Here is a 24,962-nt window from a genome sequence, read left to right as displayed (position 1 = left end):
GCGAATTTCTAGTAAAAAGAGTTTATATACTTTTGGTTTAAGTACTTCACTAAAAAAAAAAAAGAACTGGAAAATCAAAAATTGCAGAGAAACCATAGTCTATACATGTCTTATACCTGATTCTAAACAGTTCGTATTTAGATCAGATTTGGCTATCCCTTCACTTTACTTCTTCGGATATATACACTTCCTTTCTATATCAATTTCAAATCTATTAGATACTGTAGCATGACAAAAAATTTTTTTAAAAAGGAAGAGATACTGTTAATGATTTTTCTAAGTATCAAGAATTGCAATGTTCAATTCTTGATTTATAACTAAATGCCATTTATAACATATTTTTTAGTGTTATTTAAGTAAGTCTAAAAAAAGTAAAATGATTAAAATAAGGTCCCCATGTAAGAATGAGAATTAATGTGATTTTTTAACTAGTAGTATTTAGTAGTCTTACAATGCGGTTTATACAAAACAAAATTGCAATCCCAATTTAGAAAGAAACCTACAGAACGTAAGCAATTTCTAGTGCAACTTACATAATAACAATCTTGTTTCATGTACTACTGCCTCATTTCATAATCACTACCACATAAGGACTTCTGAAAGGAGATGTTGTATTGTTGGTGTCAGTGGTATGTGACTGCTGCTATATTACACAGTCTTCAAAATATAAAAGTCTCATAGCAATAAACCTTAAGGGACAGTTTGGATTCTCAAATTAAAAAAAAATATTAAGCAGCTTGGGGGAAAGCAAATTTATTTTTAAAAATTAAGAGAAATCTCTTAAAGCATACCTGAGATAATTTTAGGAGTTTGGATCTCCACAAAACCCTTGTTAATTAAAGTTTCTCGGAAAAGATGGCAGATACCAGACTGGAGATGGAAGATTGCCTGACTAGTTGATGTCTAAAAGACAATAATAAAATTTAATGAAATCAATTCGACACATTAACTGAGATGGAGTATTTTCTAATCAGGTCACCTGTCTGGAAAGTTCACAGAGGAAACAATTCATTCTATGAGAGAAAAGTTAGGTCATAGGAAAATTAGTGTAAGGCTCTATTTTTCATATATGCAAAAATGGCAATTTTGTCCTTTAAGTCTCCAATGTCTCCAACTCTTGACTTTGCTGAGAGTCTATAAGAGATTAGAGAGTAGTTTAGACATAAACTAAGATGCTCAAAAGATTTCAAGTACACAATACTTCCCAACATGTAAAGTCAAAGTAGGGGTTAAAAATGTGAATGCTTACAAAGGCCAGACAAATAACCTAAATGGAATAAATGAATGACACTTTCTGAGTAGTGCAGGGCATAGTAAAGGACATAATTCTCCATCTAGAGTGCTAACTAATGTTGCCATGCCACAGTATTGTCAGATTCACCCCCAACGTTTTAAGGAAAGCCATTTACACTTAATGTGCAAATCCCTACTTTACAATGGCAGCAATGAATTTAAATTAAAAAAAAAAAATGCCCAAGAAAAATACTCCTAGGACCAAATTCTACAGGCACAACCAATAACTTGTGTGAATAACTAGCATGGGCAAATAGAGTATGATGTTTAACTATTGTGGCCAAAATTATGAAAAACCTGAGGTTTCTAGGCAGCATCAAGAGGACTTTTGAGTATTGTTATAGCCTTTCTATAGAGACTATAATTTAAAATGGAAAAGGAGGGGCACCTGGGTGGCTCAGTCGGTTAAGCGTCTGACTTCGGCTCAGGTCATGATCTCGCGGTCTATGGGTTTGAGCCCTGCATCTGGGCTCTTAGAGCCTGGAGCCTGTTTCAGATTCTGTGTCTCCCTCTCTTTCTGCCTCTCCCCAGCTTGTGCTCTCTCTCTGTCTCAAAAATAAATAAACAGTTCTATAAACCTAAGCTATTTATTGTTAAAAAAATAAATAAAATGGAGAAAAGGAAGAGGGACAAAAAAAAGCAAATACTCAGGGGAAACATAAGAGTGTATAAAAAAGGTAGACCCATATGACTGCAGAAAAGTTGGAAAGGATTCTTAAGGTGACAAAGAATTTAAGCTTTACGTAGAATGTTTAAGGAGGAAGATGTGGTCAAAACATTAAGAAAGAGAGATGACACTGGTTTTACTACAATGATGAAACCACTGAACTCTTTCACTTGCAACCAAAGCAGAAAGGGAAATAGAAGACGTATGAGATTGCTAAATAACCACTAGGGCCAACTACTTCTTTATTATTAATTCTATGCTCAGACTAAATCCAAAGGATCGAGGCATTAATTACTAATCTCTACCTGGTCATTCTAAAATGTGCATATAATTTCTTTCATAATTCTGTAGTGATATTAATGGTTATGTTTTCACTTACTAACTTGTCTAAAACAGGTTATCACCTGGGAGCAAACCCATTTATATGTTGGCTTCATGTTCCTTTGTCATTTTAAAACAAAGCAGGTTAATATCCTGTGAATCACTGCTCCATGGTCCTTGTTGCCTGCAATTCTTTTTAGGGAAAAGGTCGGTCAGCAGGGTAAATTGTTTTCTGTATTGTCATATGCATAGGCAATTAGTTCTATAAACCTGAGACATGTATGGTATCCCTCCCTCCCCTTGATTTCGGCAGAATCATGTCACTTAATAAATAAATGAGGCATACCCTAAGATCAATGACTCTGTTGTCCAATCTTGTATCCTGGTTAACAGTAGCTCTCCCTTCCTAAAAAAGGATGAAAAAATAGATTTTACAAATTTTTAATAACACAAAAACACTTTAAGAAGCCATGTTTACTTTTAAGTGAGAACAGGTGTGCTTATATGTGTTAATATTATACCCCCAAATCGGGGGTCTGAGAAACAAGAAGCAGGGCCAGAGAGAAGTTATTGTTAAAAGAGAGATGGAAAGAAAAGAAATGTGAGTGAACAGAGGTCAATGCTTTCTTTACATCTACCACTGCCTCAAAGTCTTGCCTTATTACCTGGAACATCAGAAGAGCTAACCACCTGTACCTTCATTGATTCCTGGATTTTACCTGCTAGTTAAAGACTGAAGGGACAGATAAAAGCTGACAGAGTAGTGGGTCTCAAAGTACGTTCTGGGCACCACTGAGTGTCCCAAGGACACTTTGAGGGAGTCCATGAAGTCAAACCTATTTTTCACAATGATACATTTTCACTCTGTACGGAGTTTTTCCAAGGCTTCATGATAATATGCTATCACAACAGAATAAATACAAAGGAAGGTAAGAGAATTTAATTGTTGCCTATTAAGGCAGACATTACAAAGATTTGTAGATATATAAGACAGTGTCATTCCTGACACAAAACTATTTTGTGAAATATTTTTCAAAAAATGTTATTTTTTGTCTTTCATATGAGATTACTAAACATAAACACATGATATTACTGTTACTCTTAATAAATACTAAAAATTTCCTGTGTTAATTTCTAATACTGTAAATACTGACAGATATACCTAAGAATATAAAAGCTTGTGGGGGCAATTACTTTAGGGAGGTAAAGGGATCTTGAGATCAAGAAGTCTGAGAATTGTTGATGTAAGAGTAAATTCAGATAAAAAATGAAGTTCAAATCAATTCACAGGTATCTTCATACAAAAGTAGGACACCAAGCATTCAATGTTTTATAAACTAAACATACAGAGGAAGCACAGTGTTTCAAAAATACAAAAACACAATTTAACCTCTTCTCCTTCCACCTCAGGCCGAACAGCATCATCCAGCTGCAAGGGCAGGCGGGGCTCAGCCAAACTGACCACGTAAATCTGAAAGTGAGAGATTACCAGAAATACCATCAGGCACACAAAATCTGTTATCTTTACTTAAAAAAAAAATCTACAGTTGACTTAAATATGAAGCTATGTTTGCATAGATGTTAACTGAAACTCCTTGCTAAAATCAAACAAAGATGTACATGTTTTTCCACCTATAAAACGGGAATAATAGTATTTCTTGCCAACCTCCCTCAGTTGTTGGAACAAATGAGGTAACACATATATAAATACTCTGTAGACTCTAATATGCCTACCAAGGTGACAAATAAGTACTAAGTGGGGTCAAGGTGCCTGAGCTTAAGGCCTTGCTTTGTCACATAAAAGTTGTTGTTAGGCAAATCATTTAATCTCAGAGCTTCATATCCTACTCTGTAAAAAGATCTGTGGGAAGAATCAAATGGACTCATGAATATGAAAACACTCTGCTCTTTTGAGGGAGCCATTAAACAAATGTGTTATTATCATTGTTAACAGCATTTGGCCATTTCTATTACTAGGACCAAAGTCAACCCAACTCTGAGGTACATCTCCTCCCATTTCTCATTCTTCTTCCAAATATCCCTTCCTTGCTATCTTTCACCAAACAAGTTATATCTCGTTTCTTACTGCTCTTCTGGGCTGAGAGCCACCACAGAAGGTATTCCTTTAAGGTGTTAAATTCACTCATATTACTTGTACATTTTAGTGCTAAAAACCAGTTGGGTCAAAAGAATGAGCCAGGGTTTCTGGCTACTTTTAAAAATGTTACCCTATTAGTTATTCCCAACTATGCCTGTTAAAGCACAAAAGGGAAACAGATCTTATTTAGTTAATTCAGGAAAGGAAATTATATTCTTCCAGTTGGTAGATCACAGTTAGCACTCAGCTCAGACTCTTCAAGAAAAGTTTCAGAACACTCCAGTCTTCCTTACAGTAAAATAGATTTGTCACCATGTCTATACTTAAGTCATAGTGTTTCCCTTTGATGATGTTAATAGAAACTTGATTTCCCATGCAAAGTTGGAGAATGGAACAGCTTCCCCTTCTACTTTTATAACCAGTAGAAATTCACTTCATTAGGTTGTGAGCACTCCCCATAACTTCACAGTGCTGGAAGAAACTATGTACTCACTAACTGTTGGCTGAAAAAAATAAATAAGTGATAGGAAAGAGTCAGTGCTTATTATAAAATCCTTTTCAGGATATAATACTTTATACTTTGTGAGATACTTTATAATTATTTCCATTAAGACAAATTTTATAAGATCTTAAGGCTTTATATTTATCATTAGCATGTATTAAGATTGTACTGAATGCTAGATATTTGAATATTTAAATTTTTAAAGTTTATTTTGGGAGAGTGAGCACATGCATGCACTAAGTAGGAGAGGGACAGAGAGGGAGAGGGACAGAGGGAGAGAGAATGCCAAGAGGCTCTGTGCTGTCAGTGCAGAGCCTGACGCAGGGCTCAATCCCACAAACTGAAATCATGACCTAAGCTGAAATCAAGAGTCAGAAGCCTAACTAGCTGAGTCCACCCAGGCGCCCCAGGCAATTAGGATATTTTAGGAGTACATTTACTTGCTCTATTCACTTAAATTTTTAATTAAAGTATTGAAAAAGAAGTATTACTTAGAAGATAGGTTTTTTTTTTTTTTAACTTGGTCAGTATACCCTTAGGTTGGTTTGCCTTTACTAGGGTACAAACTTCTTAGTGGGCTTGGTTTAAAATGAAACTTACACAAAGAGAAGAGAGTCATCTGGCAAGTTAGGTCAGTAATAAATATAAGGTTTTCTAAGTCTTGAAGTGTTCCCATGATGACTCCAGTTAAGCACAACCTAGTACTCCTAAATTAGTGTGTATGTAGGAGTCTATCTTTCTGCATCCATCAGTCTTCTTGACTGCTCTATCTTACATATGCTCATACACAAATACACATACAGGGGTGAGGGTGGTAAGGGATTATTCCTTAAGAAAAATTTAATGATGCCTACTGTAAATACAATCTAGGCCTAGACCTAAAAACTGCAGGTTCAAAACTGAAAGGTTATTTCAGAAGTAGTAAATATGTTTGAGTTCACTTACAGTATTTAAAAAGTCAGTGATACTGAACATTTCTAGTTTTTTTGTCCAAGAAGAAGACAGATGTGAGATAAATCTTGTATGAAAGGAAGTTATTGCTGGAATGTAAGACCAACAGTTTTGCCTCTTTTGATCTCTCTATACTATAAAGTATCAGAAATATGATGACTATAAGGAAATATAAGCATTAGGAGTTAGTATAATTAACCATTAGAAGTATATTACCAGAAGAAAGTTATTATCAGAAGAAAGTTCACAGCAAAGAAAATGCATAATACCTTTTTAGACATTTTTTGCATTTTTATATATTTTTAAATAATTTTTCCCCTATGTGGTAGCTGGCAAAAATGGCTCCAATAATTCCTCAGGCTCCTGATTACATGCCTTTTTTTAAAGATGTTGCCTTTCTTCCCATCAAGAGGTGGGATCCACTTCTCCATCCATTAAATCTAAGTTTTTTCATGTGACTTGCTTTGATCAATGACATATTTAGCAAATGTGATACAAGGAGAAGCTTGAAAAGAGCTTGCACACTAGGACTTTCTCCTCTTGCTGCTGGGAACCCTTCTGGCACCATGTCCACAAGACCAGGCTAGTCTGCTGGATGAACAGAGGCCACACGGAGAGACGTCCCAGAAATATCAGTAGACCCAGTTGTTATGCAGAACAGAGGAGCTGTCCCAAATAGGCTGACCCTAACTGCCTGAAGTACAGAATCATGAGCAAATAAATGCTGTTTTAAGTCACTAAATACTGGGATGGGGTTTGTCATATAACAAAAGCTAACTGATTCAGTAATCAATTTATAAATATCAATATTTTATATCAACTCTAATTAAGAACATATAGACCTGTTTATAAGAACCATTCAAATCTATTTCTGTACACAATTTTATATTTTGAAAAAAGTTACCTTTTGAACATGTAACTCTACATCTTGCTGTGTACAGCTTCCAATTTTTTGATTCACTTTTCTCACAACACCTTCTACATCTACGATGCTCTCTTTGTTGATGCTGTCAAAAGAAAAAATTCTCAACTTTAATCATCTCATCAGAGATGTCAGATTTCATTTGGTGTTTCAACAGTAAAGCCGAATCTATTAAACTCCTCCTTAATATAGTAAGCCACTAGAGATAAAGCCAGTCTATTTAACCTACTTACAATAGCTATTATGTAGCACTCTTTGTGAGATTCCTTGAAGAGATGATTTTCTAGATGTCATAATTTAGTTACCATTCGTAAAATACTCTGAACATAAATGGCAACAGGACTAGCACAAAATTGTGAAAAGTAGAAAAAAGTATTTCAATTATTTATTAAGGAACATTTCCTTTCCTATAATTCACAAACATCAGCATTTCCTATAAGGAGAAGCATGGGCTTCAATTAATGCAATTACTGGTATGTAATGGAATTAAATAACAGAAGGTAAACTGAAAAGATTTCAAGGTAATAAAAAGACATTAGATTGCTGCAATTAAGCGTTCATTGCCTATAGTTTCTGAGTACACAATGTCATCGGAATTATGGCAGATAACCTATAGGATTGTGCAATTCCATTTAAGAATGTCTGTATGAAGCTCAATATACATTAAATGAGTCTCCTGTGTAGTTTTATAACAAACTTGAATTCTGAATATAAGACACTCAAATTCCAAAATATAAAATAGATAAAGTAGATTATTAAACTCACCAATTGATTATTTTTTGATCTCTAATACATAACCAAGGGAGAAACGGTATAACCCAAAATGGTGGTTCTCGTACAAAATGTACCAGTTTTTCTTTTTGTGTATATTACTGTGTTGACAGAATGTATCATAATATATTTGTGGAAAAGGATTAAGATTTAACTTTCAGTTCTTGGAGAGTGATGTGAGCACCATGGCAGCTCAACTGGCCAAAACTACCAATGTAATACTACCAACTAAAACTCTTTGAGTGGTAACTGGAGCTGCAGAAGTAAGGTGAAAAGAGAAGGAAGAAAGAACAATGCAAGATAACTGGGAGAAAGTGGAGTTCCTGACACAGCTGGCATAATAGAAAGGGCAAACATGCATCAGGAAAATCTGTTCCGGACTCCCTGTTTATCTGCTATGTCATAAGCCCTAGGAACCTTTTATATTAACCTTTCATGGCTCAAGTTCCAACCCAGAATCTTGTAAAATGAATGTCAAGAATCTAAACAAAACAAAAGAAAAAAGAGAGAGAAGATTTAACTTTCACAGGAAAACTCTATTTATTCTGATAAGGAATTAGGTCCTTAATAGTTGCAGTGCCATTTGACAAGATTCGAGAAATCCAACAATCCTTATTTCACCCACGAGAACACCACAATCCATTTCAATGAATGTTTGCTCAGGGTTGGAAAAGGATCAAAATGAGACTAATAAGAGAAAAGTGGTGAAGAAAGGAAGAAACATTTTCCTTTCACTTATAATACTGACTAGAATCCTATTATGTCTGATACCAACTGAAACAAACCAACAGCATACCTATCTCTTGCACTCTCGTAAGTCTCCTGCACTAGAAATAGTACCTAATTACTAGCTAAAATCTTGTGTATTGAAGAAACTCAGAATTTATTGTGGCATACTGTTAAAGGGTTTTCTAACACTGGCAATCTAGGGTCATTGGATTTTTCTTCAGTGTTATTTCCATCTACCAGTCACCTTTTCTGTTTGCATGAGTAAACTTGATCCCTGAGTATAAGATTCAGGCTTTATGAGAGTTCTGTTGCTTATCTTACATGTTTCCATGGGGAAGGCTTTCTCTTCCTTACTGATCACATCATGCTTCATCGAGTAATCTGTCCTGCCCCAAGAGAGAGAGCTCTACTCTCCCACATTCCTGTTATGAGCCTGGCACTTTTGGGTCCTCCCCTTGACTACTTAGTAAGAGGCCTTCCAGTATCAGAAAATCTTCTTCAAGCTAACTCAAGTTAAACGTATCTATTCTCAAGATTGAGCATTAAGCTAATATCCTTTCAGAAAAAAAGATGGGATGTGATCAAACACTCTGCCCTACCTAACGGTCCAATTAAAGAAAACAAAATTTTCTTTCTTCCTCAAAAGTATCAGATGGCTTCTTCTATCCAGGACCTGAAACTTGTACCTAAGTCTACCTTTAGTACTTTATTTAATTTGGCAATATTATATGATAAAATACTTGGAACAGCTAGACAAAAAATAACCACCATTTTAAAATCATTCCCAATACCAAACAACTCATAAAAGGGACTTCTGAAAACCCAACCTAATTTTTAAACTAGGGCCAAAGATAAACTTCTATCACAAATTAGTCTACTGAACCAATTAGAATGAAGGTAGAATTAACCAGATACAGAGGATGGTGATAATTATTTTTTTTTGGTCTTCCCAATCTCAGTATTATCTCTTTATTATACCTAGCAGCCATATACTGTTAACAGAATAGTCTCTTTATTTAGATAGCAGTGACACCATTCCATGATTTTTTTCAACCTTGGATAATTTAGTTCTAATATCTCTACATCTACATCCATATCTATAACCATCTAACCTTATTTATTTGTAGCCATGAATGAATTCAGTAGAAAAACATTAAAATAAAACAGAGTCAAATTTGTAAAAAAGGATAAGACCAGAACTTACTAGTCAGCATTAGTGAAGGGTTATAGGAGGGTTTTAGGTGTAAGTATGTGTATAACTAGAGTCAATGCAAGAGGGATAAGAATACTTGAATAAGCTATTGCTAGTAGAAGGGTGATATTCTACTTTTAGAAAAAGTCTAATTTATATGATTTTAACTGATATTGTATGTTAAGATGGCTTAAAACTTTATAGTGTATCTACTATAGTTTGACTGCTATTGTAAAGAGACCCTATTAAGGTTTACAGCTTTACATTCTGAAACTAGTATGCCACTGTACCTTTTTGAAAGAGGATTGTGTCTAACAGACAACTAAAAGCCTTGGGTTTTTAGAGGATATGGTAGGAAAAAAATCCACAGTGGAAAGCAGAGGAACTCCTGGGAACTATTTGATTGTAGAAGAAAAGGATGAAGTAAATTAAACACATCTTTCAAAGAGCTAAGTCAGCTATTTTTATTATTATCACCTCTCAACATTCGTTATTACCGTGCTGTTTTGCACCTCTTCTATTTTTCAACCACCCTTTTGACTCTGCTTATAATTAATCACTCTACAAATAAGTTAAATTACTTACAGCCTTGATATTAAAAATATCCTAATAAGGCGATCCTGCTCATGTCATCCACTAGAAACTGCCAACAATCAATTTAATAGTTTACTTCTAACTTGTCTTTAGAAAATAAAATTTTAAGGAGCATCATTGTTTATATCAAGTATTTTATAAAAATACTGAGTTGGCTGTCAAGTTTTTTTTTAAACAAATGATATAATGTATGGATAGCTCAATTATAAAATATGCAACTTCAGAGAAAAACAGTATTCAGGTATCTGAAGGAATAAAATTCCATTTTTCTAATATGACTGCAATACAGTTTACTACTTAGGGCCTCACCAATAACTTTCAGGGGTACTTTCATTACCTGTAGTTGTATCAATCTTGATACATAACTACATTATCTAAAACACAACAAACTAAAGAAAGTCTCATAGAACTATTAGAAGCAGACACAACTATTGTTGAGTTGACTGCTGAAGAATATATATTAAAAAATAAACAGAAACAGGAATGTGGCAAAGAACTACATTGTAACTTAGCATAGTAATAGATGCTCATAGTAATGGCTCTGTCATTAAGAAAAACTTAAAAAGGGGGGCGCGTGAGAGTAGCTCAGTCAATTAGGCGTCTGATTCTTGATTTTAGCTCAGGTGATGATCTCAGTTCATAAGATCAAGTCCCATATCAGGCTCTGTGCTGACAGATTCTCTCTCCCAGGGGTTCTCTCTCCCGTTCTCTTTGCCCCTCCCCCCTCACAAACTCTCTCTCTCTCAAAAAAAAAAAAAAAACCTTAAAAAGGAAGAATGTGTAAAAAGAACTTCAAAGATTCTGTTAAGATTGTTAGAACAGTTTCAGTACTTGAAGGATGTAAGCTTCATAGCTTAAAATAATGTACCAATGAGTAATGCCTTACTCTTCAATGTTGCCAAAACATTTTTCAAGTTCTTAGCTTATGTCTGTCGTGGGCACTGAATTCTTGTTCTCAATTCTTTGCTCCCCTATGGTAACAGTATTCATCTACACTTTTGCCATGGCTTCAAGGTAGACAGAAAGTACTTCTTTGTCTTGTGGCTTTGGGTTTGGCCATGAGTTGCTTTATTAATAAGCTGTCAGTAGATATGATGCCAGTAAAGGTTTGAAATGCACTTGTGCAGCTCAATTTGCCCTTTAGCATTCCTGCTTTTCTCCATAACATCATGCCTAAAGTAGTTGTTGGTCCAAGGAAATTGAGAAACACAAGGAGCAGACCAGGACACAAACTACAGCTTCAAAACAAGCCTAGAAGAGCTGAACTTTTTTAGCTCAACGTAAGAGCAAGAAATCAAGGTTTATTGTTGTATGCTGCTGAGTTTTTAAAGGTTTTTTTTTTTTTTTAATGTTCATTTTGAGAGCGGGCAAGAACATGCAAGTGGGGGAGGGCCGTAGAGAGAAGGGACAGAGGATCCAAAGGGGATTCTGTGCTGACAGCAGAGAGCCCCAATGCAGGGCTTGAACTTGTGAACCACGAGATCATGACCTGAGTCGGAGTTGGACACTCAACTGACTGAGCCACCCAGGTGCCCCTAAAAATGTTTTTACTGTTGGTAAAGTATACAATACATAAAATCACCATTTTAATCTCTGAATTAAAAATTCAGTGGCAACTACCACCATTATCCATTTCTGGAACTTTTTTATTATCATACAACTCTGAACTCATTTAAGTAATTGACACCCCATTTACACCACCCCTCCCTCTAACCACAGCTACTGGTAACGTCTATTCTACTTTCTGTCTCTATGAACTTAACTACTCTAGGTACCTCAGGTATGTGGAACCATAATTTTTGTCCTTTTGTGTCTGACTTATTCCACCTAACATAATGTTTTCAAGATTTACCTGTGTTATGGATTGTAACAGAACTTCTTTCTTTTTTAAGGCTGAATAATATTTCATTATATGTACATAAAACATTTTACTCATACTTTCATGTGTTGATGGGCACTTAGGTTGTGTTCCACTTGGGTTATTGTGAATAATGCTGTTATGAATAAAAGCATACAAATATCTGTTTACTCCTTACTTTCAATTCTTTTGGGTATCTGTCTAGAAGTGGAATTGCTGGATCATATGATAATTTTATGTTTAACTTTTTGAGAAACCAGCATATTGTTTTCCACAGCAGTAGTGCCATTTTACATTCCCACCAGCAGTACATGAGGGTTCCAATTTCTCTACATCCTCACCAATACACATTATTTTCCTTTTTTTTTGGACAACAGTCTTCTCAATGGATATGAAGTTATATCTCATTGTGGTTTTGATCTGCATTTCTCTGATGACTAGTGATGCTGGGCATCTTTTCATGTGCTTCTTGGCCATTTGTATATCTTCTTTTGAGAAATGTCTTTTCAAGTTCCTTGTCCATTTTGGAACTGAGTTGATATAGGTTATTGGAGTTTTATATATTCTGGATATTAATTCTTTATCAGATATATGATTTACAAATATTTTTTCCCCACTCTGGGTTTTCTTTTCACTCTCTTGATAGTGTCCTTTGATGCACAAAATGTTTTAATTTTGATAATGTCTAATTAATCTAGCTTTTCTTTTGGTGTTATATCTAAGTAATCACTGCTAAATCCAATGTCATAAAGCTTTTGGCCTATGCTTTCTTCTTAGAGTTTTCTAGTTTCAGCTCTTACATTTAGGCAGTGGATCATTTTGAGTTATTTTTATTTCTGGTGTATAGTAGGTCTTTGGCATATGGATATCCAGTTTTCTCAGTATCATTTGTTGAAAAGATGGTCATGTCCCCATCAAGAAGTCTTGGTACCCCTGTTGAAAATCAGTGGGCCATATATACCTGGGTTTGTTTATGGGTTTTCTCTTCTATTCCACTGGTTTATGTGTCTATCCTTATGTTAGCACTCCATACTTTTGATTACTGCAGTTTTATAATAAGTTTTATTTATTTAAATTTTTTTAAAAAAAGTTTATTTTTGAGACAGGGAGAGACACAGAGTGTGAGTGGGCAAGGGGCAACGAGAGAGGGAGACACAGAATCTGAAGCAGGCTCCAGGCTCTGATCTGTCAGTACAGAGCCTGACATGGGGCTCAAACCCATGAACCGTGAGATCATGACCTGAGCTTAAGTCAGATACTCAACCAACTGAGCCACCCAGGTGCCCCTTGTAATAAGTTTTAAAATCAGGAGGTTTGTCAAAACTGTTTTTGGCTATTCAGGGCTGCCTGAGATTACACATGAATTTTCAGATGAATTTTTCTATTTCTGCAAACAATGTCATAGGGATTTTGACAGGGATTGCACTGACTCTGTAGAGGCTTTGGGTAGTATTATCATGCTACAAAGTTTAAGGTGGTTTGTTATACCATTTTTTTTCAACAGCTGAGTAATAAACAACCTTAAGCTTAAAAACTTGTAAAATTAAAAAAATATGCTTGAGTTCAAAGCTCTCCTCTGATCCTAAAAAAGGGCTCTGAAGTAAGTGAAAGTTTATCTGTATTTATTAAATACACATTGCAAATCTCCACAGTGTATTATGCATTGTAAAGCGATTTACTGGGCACCTGGATGGCTTGGTTGGTTGAGTGTCTGACTCTTGATTTTGGCTCAGGTCATGATCTCACGGTTTGTGAGATCAAGTCCTGTGTCAGGCTCCTCACTGGTAGCATGGAACCTGCGTGGGATTCTCTCTCTACCTCTCTCTCTCTGCCTCTCCCCTACTTGGGCTCTCTCTCAAAATAAATAAATAAACTTAAAGAGAAATTTAAAAGAAAATATACAAAATTTGACTATGAAATATTAGGGCTGATTTAATATCAAACACGGAAGTTATCCATTCAAGTGAATATTAAAATTATTTTTTTAATGTTTATTTTTGAGAGAGAAAGAGACAGAGCGCAAGTGGGGGAAGGGACAGAGAGAAAAGGAGACATATAATCTGAAGCAGGTTCCAGGCTGCGAGCTGTCAGCACAGAGCCGGACGCTGGGCTCAAATCCATAAACTGTGAGATCATGACCTGAGCCAAAATCAGACACTTAATTAACTGAGCCACCCAGGCACTCCCATTCAAGTGAATACTGAATTCCTCATCAAAGGGATTGTTCAGGGAAAGGTTGTAGGGACTATAAACATATCTGAAAATCAGCACTGCCTAATACAATCTTAAAAACTTATCTGGAATTACTTCTTGGTTTTGCCACATGTTTTTTAGAGGGGCTACCGCATTTATACCTATTGTTTACTACCTGTCAGAAATGCCAAAGATCATGACAGAACTCTGGGTAGGGGAAAAAAGGAGACAAAAAAGAGTAAATAAAAGAGAGTGGCATTAGAAATGCAAGAAACAACATGTTGCAAAAAGGAGGGAGTAATATATCAACTATGGAATTAATACAGATAGAGATTAACCTTACAAACAGGATTAATATAGACAGATATAATTAATATATCAGCTATTGGTTAAGTAGCTGTCTCCAAACATTTCTGGTAATGTGATGTACTCTTATCAGTAAAAAAATTGGAGGGTATGTACCCCAATTTGTATATACTTTATTTATCTTAAAATTGTATGTATGTAATCTTAAGTATAAGTTATTACCCTCAGGCAAACATAAACTCAGGGTAAGGCTCATAATTAGCTACAGTGAATGCAAATCCATACTTTACACAGTCTTCCCGATAATTCCTAATTGGGGAGCACTGACATCTTGCTCAATCTGATTATATTATCATTTAAAAAAAAAGGTGCAGAATGTGGCTGATACAAGGATCTCACTCTAAGACTTGTACAAGTGATAGTGTTAACATTTTCTCATTTGTGCTTATGTTTAAATTTTATCCTGTCTGTGGTCTCTCCTTGGTTGAATGTTTTTTAAGCCGCCTGTTCTTCTTCTTAGAGTCAGTTTATTATTTTAATACATATAAATAAATATAATGCCTCTAAAGCAAAATGAAGCACAATAAAGTGCAACTGGTTACAATATGCCAAAGTGAACCTGAGTTAGGTCATCAGTGTTACCTCCTTTTTGTTATTGGAATCATGCAGTCTTGCTTCAGGGACCTCACGTACTATATGCGACATGTAACCTTCTGAGATGTGATCCAAGTGACAGGCTCAGAGTTTATCTATGAACTATTAGATAAACTCAAACTCTTTCTTACTTTTTTAGGTAACAGAAGGAAGAAAAGAAGGGAAATAAATAGCAGCTTAATTATTTTCTTTCCCTCAATGGGTAATACACTGTGAAGACCACTGAGATAGAGAACAAGAATCATAAACACTGAGAAGGGCTGCTGGAGTAAGTGATTTATATAGTCCATCAGTGAAAGTTTTATTTCTCTACAGTCCACAGGTGAAAAAATACTTAAGAGCACATGGCTTTAGCTAAAGAGATCACCATCGTGCATATGAACGGTAGAGAAATGGATCTGGGCAAGAAGTACTTTGTCCACCCCTTGTTGCTGGGTCCCAGTGTGAGGTGCTAATTCCAGCAAGTTGTCCTGGAGAACAAAGAAGAATCACCTCCAACTTATACTCACCGACTGCCCCTCATCAGGGAGGGACAAGAAATGGCAGGGTTTGCTCTTATGTTTTAAAGTTATTTTTGAAACACTTTTGAATATGTTGGTTCAAAAACTTTTTTATTATAAAAGAATATACTTATTTATTGTTACAAATTCAAATGTTAAATAATCATTAAAATTTAAAAGTTTGACTTTCCCACCATATACCCAACCTCTTCTTCCTATAAGCATGGTTTACTACTTGGTCTATACTCCTACAAATTTTTCTCCTTTGCAAAAAATGTGCAATGCTTCATAAATTTTGTGTTGTCCTTCTACAGTAGTTTTGTTCATTTTTCTCTGTATTTTTTTTTTAATGTTGAAGAAGTAAGAGTTTCATTTTTACAGCTCAAACAAAACTGATTTATATATACATAAACACCTCAAGTATTATTATTCCCACATCACTGACCAATTTCCTTTTATGTTCCAGTTCCTGTGTGAAGTGCTTTACACATATACCACTTCACTTAAGCTTCCCAAAGGTCTACAAGATAGGTATTACCACCATTTTATAGCTAAGAAAACTGAGACTCTGTAAGAAATCAAGCAAGTAGCCTAAGATCACACAGCAGTAAGATCATGTACTGATTACTGCACTAGACTATTCTGTTCTGTTACAGACTCATGAATTACACCAAATTCTGAATACTCCAGAATACATCATCAGCTCACTCTGAAATAATACATTCTCATGTGTCGAAGCTCACAAGCTGCCAGATTCCTTTATAGTTTATGTGAAATCTTCTGGAAATAACAGACCCTTCACAAATAGTTTTTATACTGCCCAAGAATCATACTATCTTCTTGTAACACTAATGCATCTTGATGTCCTGCTGTTACTGCCAGCCTCAACAGAAGTTCAACAGAATCTTTGTACAAAACAGTATGTTATTACTTAGTTATATTTACCTTGGAAATTAAACCTATAAACTGAGAATTTTTCACAGATTTTAGACCTACCTAATTTTAAAGCACATCTTTGTTAAAGTTTTCAAACAAATGTTGTACTAGATAGACAAAGCCAAATATAAAAGTTCTGTTTCTTCTCCAATAGATAATTACCTCAATCCAACAAAGAGGTATAAACCATCTATGTGAAGCTTTTCAAAGAGCTGCAATCAGGGGCGCCTGGGTGGCTCAGTTGGTTAAGCATTTAACTCTTGGTTTCAGCTCAGGTCATGATCTCACGGTTGTGAAATTGAGCCCCGGACTCTGTGCTGGGTGTGGTGCCTGCTTAAGATTCTCTCTCTCTCCCTCTGCCCCTACCCCTCACGCTCTCTCTCTTTCTCTCTCCATAAATAAACAACAGAGTTTCAATCCACAGCAGTATAATGACCTAGTCTATATTCACCAACTTATCCACATGATGTTCAAGGAGTACCCACATGCCCACCTCTCTCTGGGCCTCAACTATACATGAGGTATTTATCCACGCACCACAGCACCTATAGCATGTCTCTGTATGCAGTTGTTAATCTATTTTTGCCCTCTCCCCCAATTAAGTTCCTTATGTGATATATGTGTCATTGTATACCCACACCCTGCAGAGTGCCTGGACTAGAGGAGGTGCTAAATAAGTTTTCTAAACCAGTGAGATTTCTTCTGAATATTATTAGGTATTTTACAGTTATAAAAGCTAGTGCAGCAACTGAAATTTCAACTTACCAACTAAATAAAATACCTATTTTTAGATGAAAGATTTAGAAAGGAAAGAAAATGCACAAACTTGTATGCAGCTAGGTGACTCAAAGAATGAAAAGCATACTTGTGACTCACCGGCTACGAATAAATCACTTAACCACAATGACTAATATGAAGAAAAAGAAAATAAAATACCTATGTATACAGCCAGCTGTCTGAAAAAAGCCTTTTTGCCAGAATCCAAACATCTCTAGGCTGGGTGGGAAGAGGGGTGTTACATAGGCACAAATAGCAAAATTTAATTTTTAACTTTAACTCTGTTATTCAAAATAACTCTAGCCCTTTACAGAGGTCACTATAACTTCGGCTTGAAACTTTAAACACTGTGTTTACATTCACTGTAGTCCTTAATAGCAGTCAATACAAAAAGGCCTCTAGAGCAACCATTACAAAAATTTTGTCTTTACAAAATTCAACCATAACTAATTCAAGACTACTTTGTTCATTACTTTAAGATGGTACTAAATAAAAAATAATCTGATAAGAAAAAAAGGGATGACTTCTTATTTCAACTCAAACATCAGCTACTAACACTAATTATTAGAAGAGTCACCATAAGATGGAGATCCAAAAACACAGGCCTGGATGGGTATCCTATCTTCCTGCTTCCAGACAAATTTCATTTAAGGAATACAAACCATTTTGGATACACAATTAAGAACCTCTTCTTAAAGATCTCTAGGGAATGAGATGTGCCAACCTTCCTATGTAACTCATTTAGTTGCTTCATTTTTATATGCATTCAACCATGAGAAAATTGATCTTTCCAACAAATTGATTAAAATAATGTGTTGAAGAGTCCTGTGGCACTTAAATCCAATTAGCGAGTCAACTTTTCAGATTAGTATATTGATGAATTGGATATTCCTAAGAAAGCTAAGTGGGGAAAACAACTGACCTCATATTAAGTGCCAATGTTGCTCTTAAGGAATATATTCAAAAGCTAGAAACTGCCAGTAGTATAATCTAGTTAGTAAGGCAAAGATAAGCACTTTAGATTTAATATCTAAAGTAAATGCTAAGATAGTTATCTACTTAAGATATTAAAAGTGACCTCATATTTTGCCTTTTAAATGATTGGGAAACCCCAGCTGGAACTATCTGATTTGATATTTTTAATAGTGGACTCCTTGCTTTTTTCCACCTGGTATATGGCCAGAGGGAATAGAGTTAAATATAGGGCCTCATGGAATTAACATATAAATACCATTATTTCTACCACTTTGTTGTGTAGTTCACATGCTTTAAATGTCTAGTCTCTCAGGGTAGCACTACTCAAAATGGAAACACCTTGAGAATAAACAAACAGTCCTTAGGCACTCCTCTGATACTAAAGATAATTGCAAGCATTTCACATATAAGATCTGACCAAGGACAGAATGAAAATTAATCAAGGATCAGAAATGGGCTTCTTCTTATGGATGTATTTCTAAGCATCCTATTTTCCAAACCAAAGATTCTAGCAAATGGGTGGTTAGCTGACTTACTAACTAAGCTGCTATCTTCCCAAAGTGAATGTTTTAAGTAAGGATTTTTGCTTTACTTACATAAGAGTCCACCAGAATTTATTTGTGGTTCATGTGCTGTTTTTTAAGCATAATACAAGGCTGACAATGTATTAAGCAATGGAACTCACAGTGTTTCCCACATTTTTCTTTTCTAATTAAAAAATTATATTTAGAAACCAAGGGATAAAGAGGAATGAGATACTGAAGAGTTCAGTGAAACGAGGAAAACAGAGGCAGCCTACAAACCTCTATTTTCATTATAAAGTAGAATATATTCTACTAGGCCCAGGTGAGGAATAAAAATCAACTGTTGTGCCACAGATACACAATCTGCTCCTTAACTTCAGTGTTAGATTATGAGATTGGCAGTCTATGGGGTATGCCAAAAGAAACAAAGAGAAGGGGGACAGTGGATAATGATGCAATGAGAGCATTTCTGGGAATGAAACTGGCTTGTGTGAGGACAGAAGAAGTAGGAGAAAAAAGGAAGACTGGTAAAAAGACCAGAAGTCTTGATGAGGTCCAACAGAAGATTAAGAGGTGTGGGATAGGTAAAAAGATAAAAATTATGGTTAGAGAGAATGGTCACTGGAGTTTAAAACTAAGTTCTAAGGGGCAAAATCCAAGCGGTGGTCACAGAAGTGCGTTTTTGAAATGAAGTAATAGTGAAACTAGTGGAGGAAAAGGAATTTTAAGGCAAAGCTATTCCAAGCAGACACCTAAAAACATTTAGAATGAGAGGACTTAAAATGGGAGGGACAGGATACTACCAGCCAGAGAAACAAAATGGCTTTGAGTAAAACAACCTTTTTCAGTCTTTGGACTCTTCATGAACCCAAAAGGCTGGAACTACTCTCCAATTTACTTAACAAAGACAAACTTAGGTGATACTGCCAGCTGCCTATCCAAACCCAATCTCCTTTTCTTCATGGAGAACAGAGCCCCACACCTGTTCAGTATCTACTCTATCTGGCAAAGTGCTTTCAGAGAAGGTGAGCCCATCACAGCTCCAGAGAGTGGGTTGTGGTTAGTCCCAGCCCATCCTGGGAATTTAGTCCAGATTGATGGTGTCACTTCCATATATGTCTCAAACTGGAAACTTTAAAGTAATTTCCACTTCTTTCTTTTCCTCACCCCACACATCAGCAGCCATTAAACAGAGAAGACCCATGTTTTTACCCACTCACTGGGCAAACATAGTTATCTCTTTAAAGAGTACCATCAGTTTTGCTGTAACACTTGTTTTGAAATGTGAATTAATTCCAACACAACTGATATATTAGGTATCAATTTGAGCATAATGATAAGTCTGGGCTTGCCCATGTCACATTTCTTGGGTGAGAAAAACAAGGTCAGTATGGACAACTGTACTCAGGTGAACTCAAAAACACATATACCTCAAATATCTATGTTATAAGCTACACCTATTCACATTTGGTGGTAAAACATGTTTTCAGGTTTCAGACAGCCTTCCTTCCACCACTTCACAGTGATTTATAAGTTGCAACTTTCTGACACCCACTCCACAAAGAACAGCAAGTTTTTTTGTAAGACAAAGTGCTGATAACAAGTCAGACAGAGAAATCAAATACTATATGACTTCTCTTCTATGCAGAATCTAAAAAACAAAACAAATGAACAAGCAGCAAAATCAGACCTATAAATACAGACAACAAACTAATGGTTGCCAGAGGGGAGAAGGTAGAGGGATGGGTAAAATAGGTGAAGAAGAATGGGGGATACAGGCTTCCAGTTACAGAATGAATAAGTCACAGGGATGAAAGAGCACAGGGTATAAAGTCAATGGTATTGTGACAGCACTGTATGGTAACACACAACACTACACTTGTGGTGAGCATAGTAGAGAGGTGTCCAATTTCTATGCTGCATACCCAAAACTAATGTTAACATTGTATATCAACTATACTTCAATAAAAAATACAATGTGACACTTATTATGGTATTGTTTATGTACTTGTCAACTATTTGATATGTACCAAGTTATTCTATCTACATTTTTAACAAATTAGGTTCTTTTTTTCTTATGTCACTGATAAAGTTTTTGACCTTTGTGCTATTAACTCATACACCTTGAGGGTTTTTTTTTGCATTATTTTGCATAGCATGGAGATTTTTAGGAAAGCTGTTATATTACAGCAGAACTGAATATTAGCACCACTTTATAAAAAGTTATAATCACATGCAAATGTCCCAATATCTTCTACCCCACTAACAACAGAGCAATTTTACCAGAGGATTTTTGTTTGTACAAGTATGTAACAGAGAGCCTGATGTGTCAAGGAATAGCACCAGTTACCCAGCCAAACTCTTTCATTTCCTTCCTATGTGCAGAATCTCAGTAAAGGATAAATTCTTATTCTAAATTCAAAATTTATGGTTTTATTTTCCACATCAATTGCGTATATCACACAGTTGCTTTGTTGAGCGACTCTGTGTTTTACTTCTCATAACAAGAGTAAGGTGCTAAGAATGTGTAAGATATACTGTGTGGCAGTGCTCTTGATGATAAAAAAGACCAATAATTAAGCAAAAGTAGATGCAGCTATTAAATATGCCTGGTGAATTTTAGGTTTCATGTTTATAACTATAGCTATCAAATATTTTCATATTAAAATTATTCAAGAAAAATAACTCTTTGCAAACATTGAACTCTTTAGTTTTTAACCACCACCCTCCCCTGCACTGTTTTTACAGCATGCTTTTTAACAATGGAGGTGACTCCTTAGGAAGACAGCTACTGCTTTATGGTAGAGGTATTCATTAGTATTAATAATGGCTAGAAAAAAATTTAATTGCTCCTTTGGAACTATTTTTAGCATTAGCTTATGACTCAACATAAAAATATTTTTTATTACCTTATAATTAGTCATATTTTAAAACCAAAATTATTTTTCACNGCAGTTTCTAAAAGCCACTGTCACCCTCAGGAAACAAAATAGGTATCTACTCCTTTTTATTTTTTATTAAAAAATTTTTTGTTGTTTATTTATTTTGAGAGAGAGAGAGAAAAAGAAAAGGTGGGAGAGGGGCAGAGAGAGAGGAGACAGAATCCCAAGCAGGCTCTTTAATGTCAGCGCAGAGCCCGATGCACAGCTTAAACTCTTCAATTGTGAGATCATGACTTGAGTCAAAATCAAGAGCCAAATGCCTAACCAAATAAGCCACCTAGGCACCCTAATAGGTATCCACTCCTTGAGAATATACCAGAATAAACTGCACACTCTAGAAAAGATACTATTGACGGGCACCTGGGTGGCTCAGTCAGTTAAGCATCTGACTTCAGCTCAGGTCAGGATCTCACAGTTTGAGTTCGAGCCCCACATGATTAGGCTCTGCACAGAGTTGGCTTGGGATTCTCTCTCTCACTCTCTCTCTGCCCCCACCCCCCCAACTCTCTCAAAATAAATAAACCTAAAAAAAATAGAAAAGATACTGCTGAGGCAAAAAACAATACTTCGAAACAGAAAGCATTTCCTAGTCATCAACACATTTCAATGACATTAAAGTCATATTCTAAGTGAGCTATACTGTGGTGAGCTTTGGACTAGTATCATTAGGCTACCTCAGAGAAGCAGGATGACATAGGAGAAGCATGAACCCTAGAGTCAAAAGACCGTAGTCAAAACACTTGGTACTTTAAAATTCCATTTCCTCAGCTGTAAAAACGAACAGACATAAAGAAAAAGTGTCTACATCTCATAGTGCTGCTGCGAAAATCCAGGGACAAAGTGCAAGTATGGCATGTTGCAGCTCCATACTTAGAATACAGTAATAGTTAATCATTACTGCTGCTATTGTTTTATTGTAAAGAATACTATTAATTAATAATATTGCTGTTATTTCCCTGTACCTCAGAGTCTGATGTACTGCATCCCAATGAATATAAAAGTTCATGATTGACAACTGAAAAGCTTGGCAAGATAAAGAAAGGGCAGTCACTATACTGAATTTTAATTACAGATCGTTTCTTAAGCATTTTGTTTCTTAAATATTAAAAATAATATTTGACATGCAATAAAAGTCCAGGAGAGTATACTGGGGTGGGGTGGGGGGACTTTTTTTCAGGCCCTTCATCTAAGAAATATATGCTACCAGTTAACAGAGGTCACTGAAGAGATTTCCATCATTATTCATATAATCTATTCAGTATATCCAAGATAATGACAGAGGTTAACAAGAATAACCTTTGTATGAATAGTGGTTTTTACCTTTTATTTCACATTATTTTAGGCACCACATATTTAAGGCCCTCAGAGTGCTTTTACCAAACTAGGGGCGCCTGCGTGGCTTAGTTGGTTAAGCATTTGACTCTTAATTTCAGCTCAGGTGATGATTTTGTGGTTCTTGAGTTCTAGTCCCACATCAGGCTCTGCTGCTGACAGCATGGAGGCTGCTTGGGGTTCTCTCGTTCTCTCTCTCCCCCCTCCTCTCTGTTCCTTCTCTGCTTGCGCTGTCTCTCAAAATAAACAAACTTAAAAAAAAAAAGTGTGTTTACCAAACCAGCTTGTCACATTAAAGGCTTAAAATATGTTAAGAAATCCTATATATTAATATATGCTGATTGTCACTTAATAGTAGTAGGGATAAACCTGGGAGTTGGTGAGAGCTAGGTGATGACCATAATTATAATTTTAGGTAGTCATCAGCTCATTTTTCAAAACTATTCCCTTTTCTACTTACTCCCTTCTCCTTCCCCCCCAAAATCAATAATGGTGGAAAAAACCCACCAATTTAAACATTTCTTTTTTCATATTTATATATTCTGATATCAACAAACACTATTAAAATTTTAACACTTCTAAAAATCTGAGTATTAAAGGTTTATAGCAAAACTACAACAAATTTGTTAGCTTTCTGGTTGTCAAAAATAATTTGTTGAATCTTATTATTATGTTACTCAATGAGAAGTGTGCCCCACAGATCTATATAACCACCCATATTCAAATTAATAATTTTTAAATCTTGGGAAAGGTGTAATAAAAGATTAGTTAAAAAAAAAAAAAAAGGACATATAAGGTAACTACACCAAGTAATACAAGTAATACACCAACATAAAGTGCATCAATGGTGTAAATTAAATATTCAATTCATTGAGGCAAAGAATTTGAAATTCCCAAACATGAGAAACCATATACTTACCAGTTAAATCAAAATAGCATCCCCAAAGCATATATTTTGGTAGTTTTAAAAATAATGACCTATCTTTTGATAATAAAAATCTCGATCCCAATTCTGAGGTAGGCACAACTTGGTTTATATGTCGAGGAACTTCAATCAATGAATTGGTACTACCACACTCAGTCTCAGACCTTTATATTTCCCAGGCATGTGGAAATAAAGATGTTTATTAAAGAAGGGTCTTAGCTGTAAAGAATGGAGTAAGACTAGCATACAGAAAACAATATGAAGTCATGTGGCTAGTTAGTGGGGGGCCAAGTTTCTGGGCTCTCTGGCCTTCTATTACACCAGCTGTCCATAAGTCCTTTGCAAAACTTAATGGTTTAAATTACTCTGTGAACTCATTTGTCTGCACCAAAACCCCAAGAACAAGTTCAAAATATGCATGGTAAAAAAATTAAGCCACTACTCTACATGGCACAGACCAATGGTTCTCAAACTACTACATGGGCTCTCTTTCACAGTATAAGCAATGTCAGGCACCCACTTTAATCACTTTTATCATGTTAAATACCTTTAAATATAAAAGTAGTATGAATGCTATATGCTTATAGCCTTTAACTTTTATCTTAAGTTTTAATTTAAATTCCAGTTAGTCAACCAACAGTTTAATACTAGTTTCAGGTGTACAATACAGTAATTCAACACTTGCCTACATCTTCCAGTGCTCACCACAACAAGTGCCACTCCTTAATCCCTATCATCTACTTGACCCATTCCCTACCTCCTCAGGTAACAGTTCTCTTGATCTCAGGGTTGTGAGTTCAAGCCCCCTGTTGAGCACTGGGCCTACTTTAAAAAAAAAAGTCTGTTTCTTGGTTTGCCCCTCTTCTCCTTTATTTATTTTATTTCTTAAATTCCACATATGAGTAAAATTGTATGGTATTTGTCTTTCTCTGACTTATTTTGCTCTAGTTCCATCCATGTCATTGCAAATGGTGAGATTTCATTCTTTTTTTATGGCTAA

At 35.5% G+C, this 24,962-nt stretch overlaps 1 protein-coding gene across 2 annotated transcripts in view; it reads right to left on the bottom strand.

The window, feature by feature from the left end:
• Positions 1–24,962, bottom strand: part of DARS1 (aspartyl-tRNA synthetase 1) — a 62,865-nt gene that overhangs the window by 16,011 nt on the left and 21,892 nt on the right. For both annotated transcript variants that reach the window (XM_077747883.1, XM_077747884.1), the window contains 4 exons: positions 6,737–6,839; positions 3,672–3,752; positions 2,628–2,687; positions 792–903 (listed from right to left, as the gene is read on the bottom strand). In XM_077747883.1, coding sequence (XP_077604009.1) covers positions 792–903; positions 2,628–2,687; positions 3,672–3,752; positions 6,737–6,839 — 356 coding nt within the window. The remainder of the gene's footprint in view (positions 1–791; positions 904–2,627; positions 2,688–3,671; positions 3,753–6,736; positions 6,840–24,962) is intronic.

Source organism: Crocuta crocuta, unplaced genomic scaffold (genome assembly GCF_008692635.1).
Source record: "Crocuta crocuta isolate KB4526 unplaced genomic scaffold, BGI_CrCroc_1.0 scaffold427, whole genome shotgun sequence".
Taxonomy (NCBI): domain Eukaryota; kingdom Metazoa; phylum Chordata; class Mammalia; order Carnivora; family Hyaenidae; genus Crocuta; species Crocuta crocuta.
This window is presented reverse-complemented; position numbering and strand designations above follow the sequence as displayed.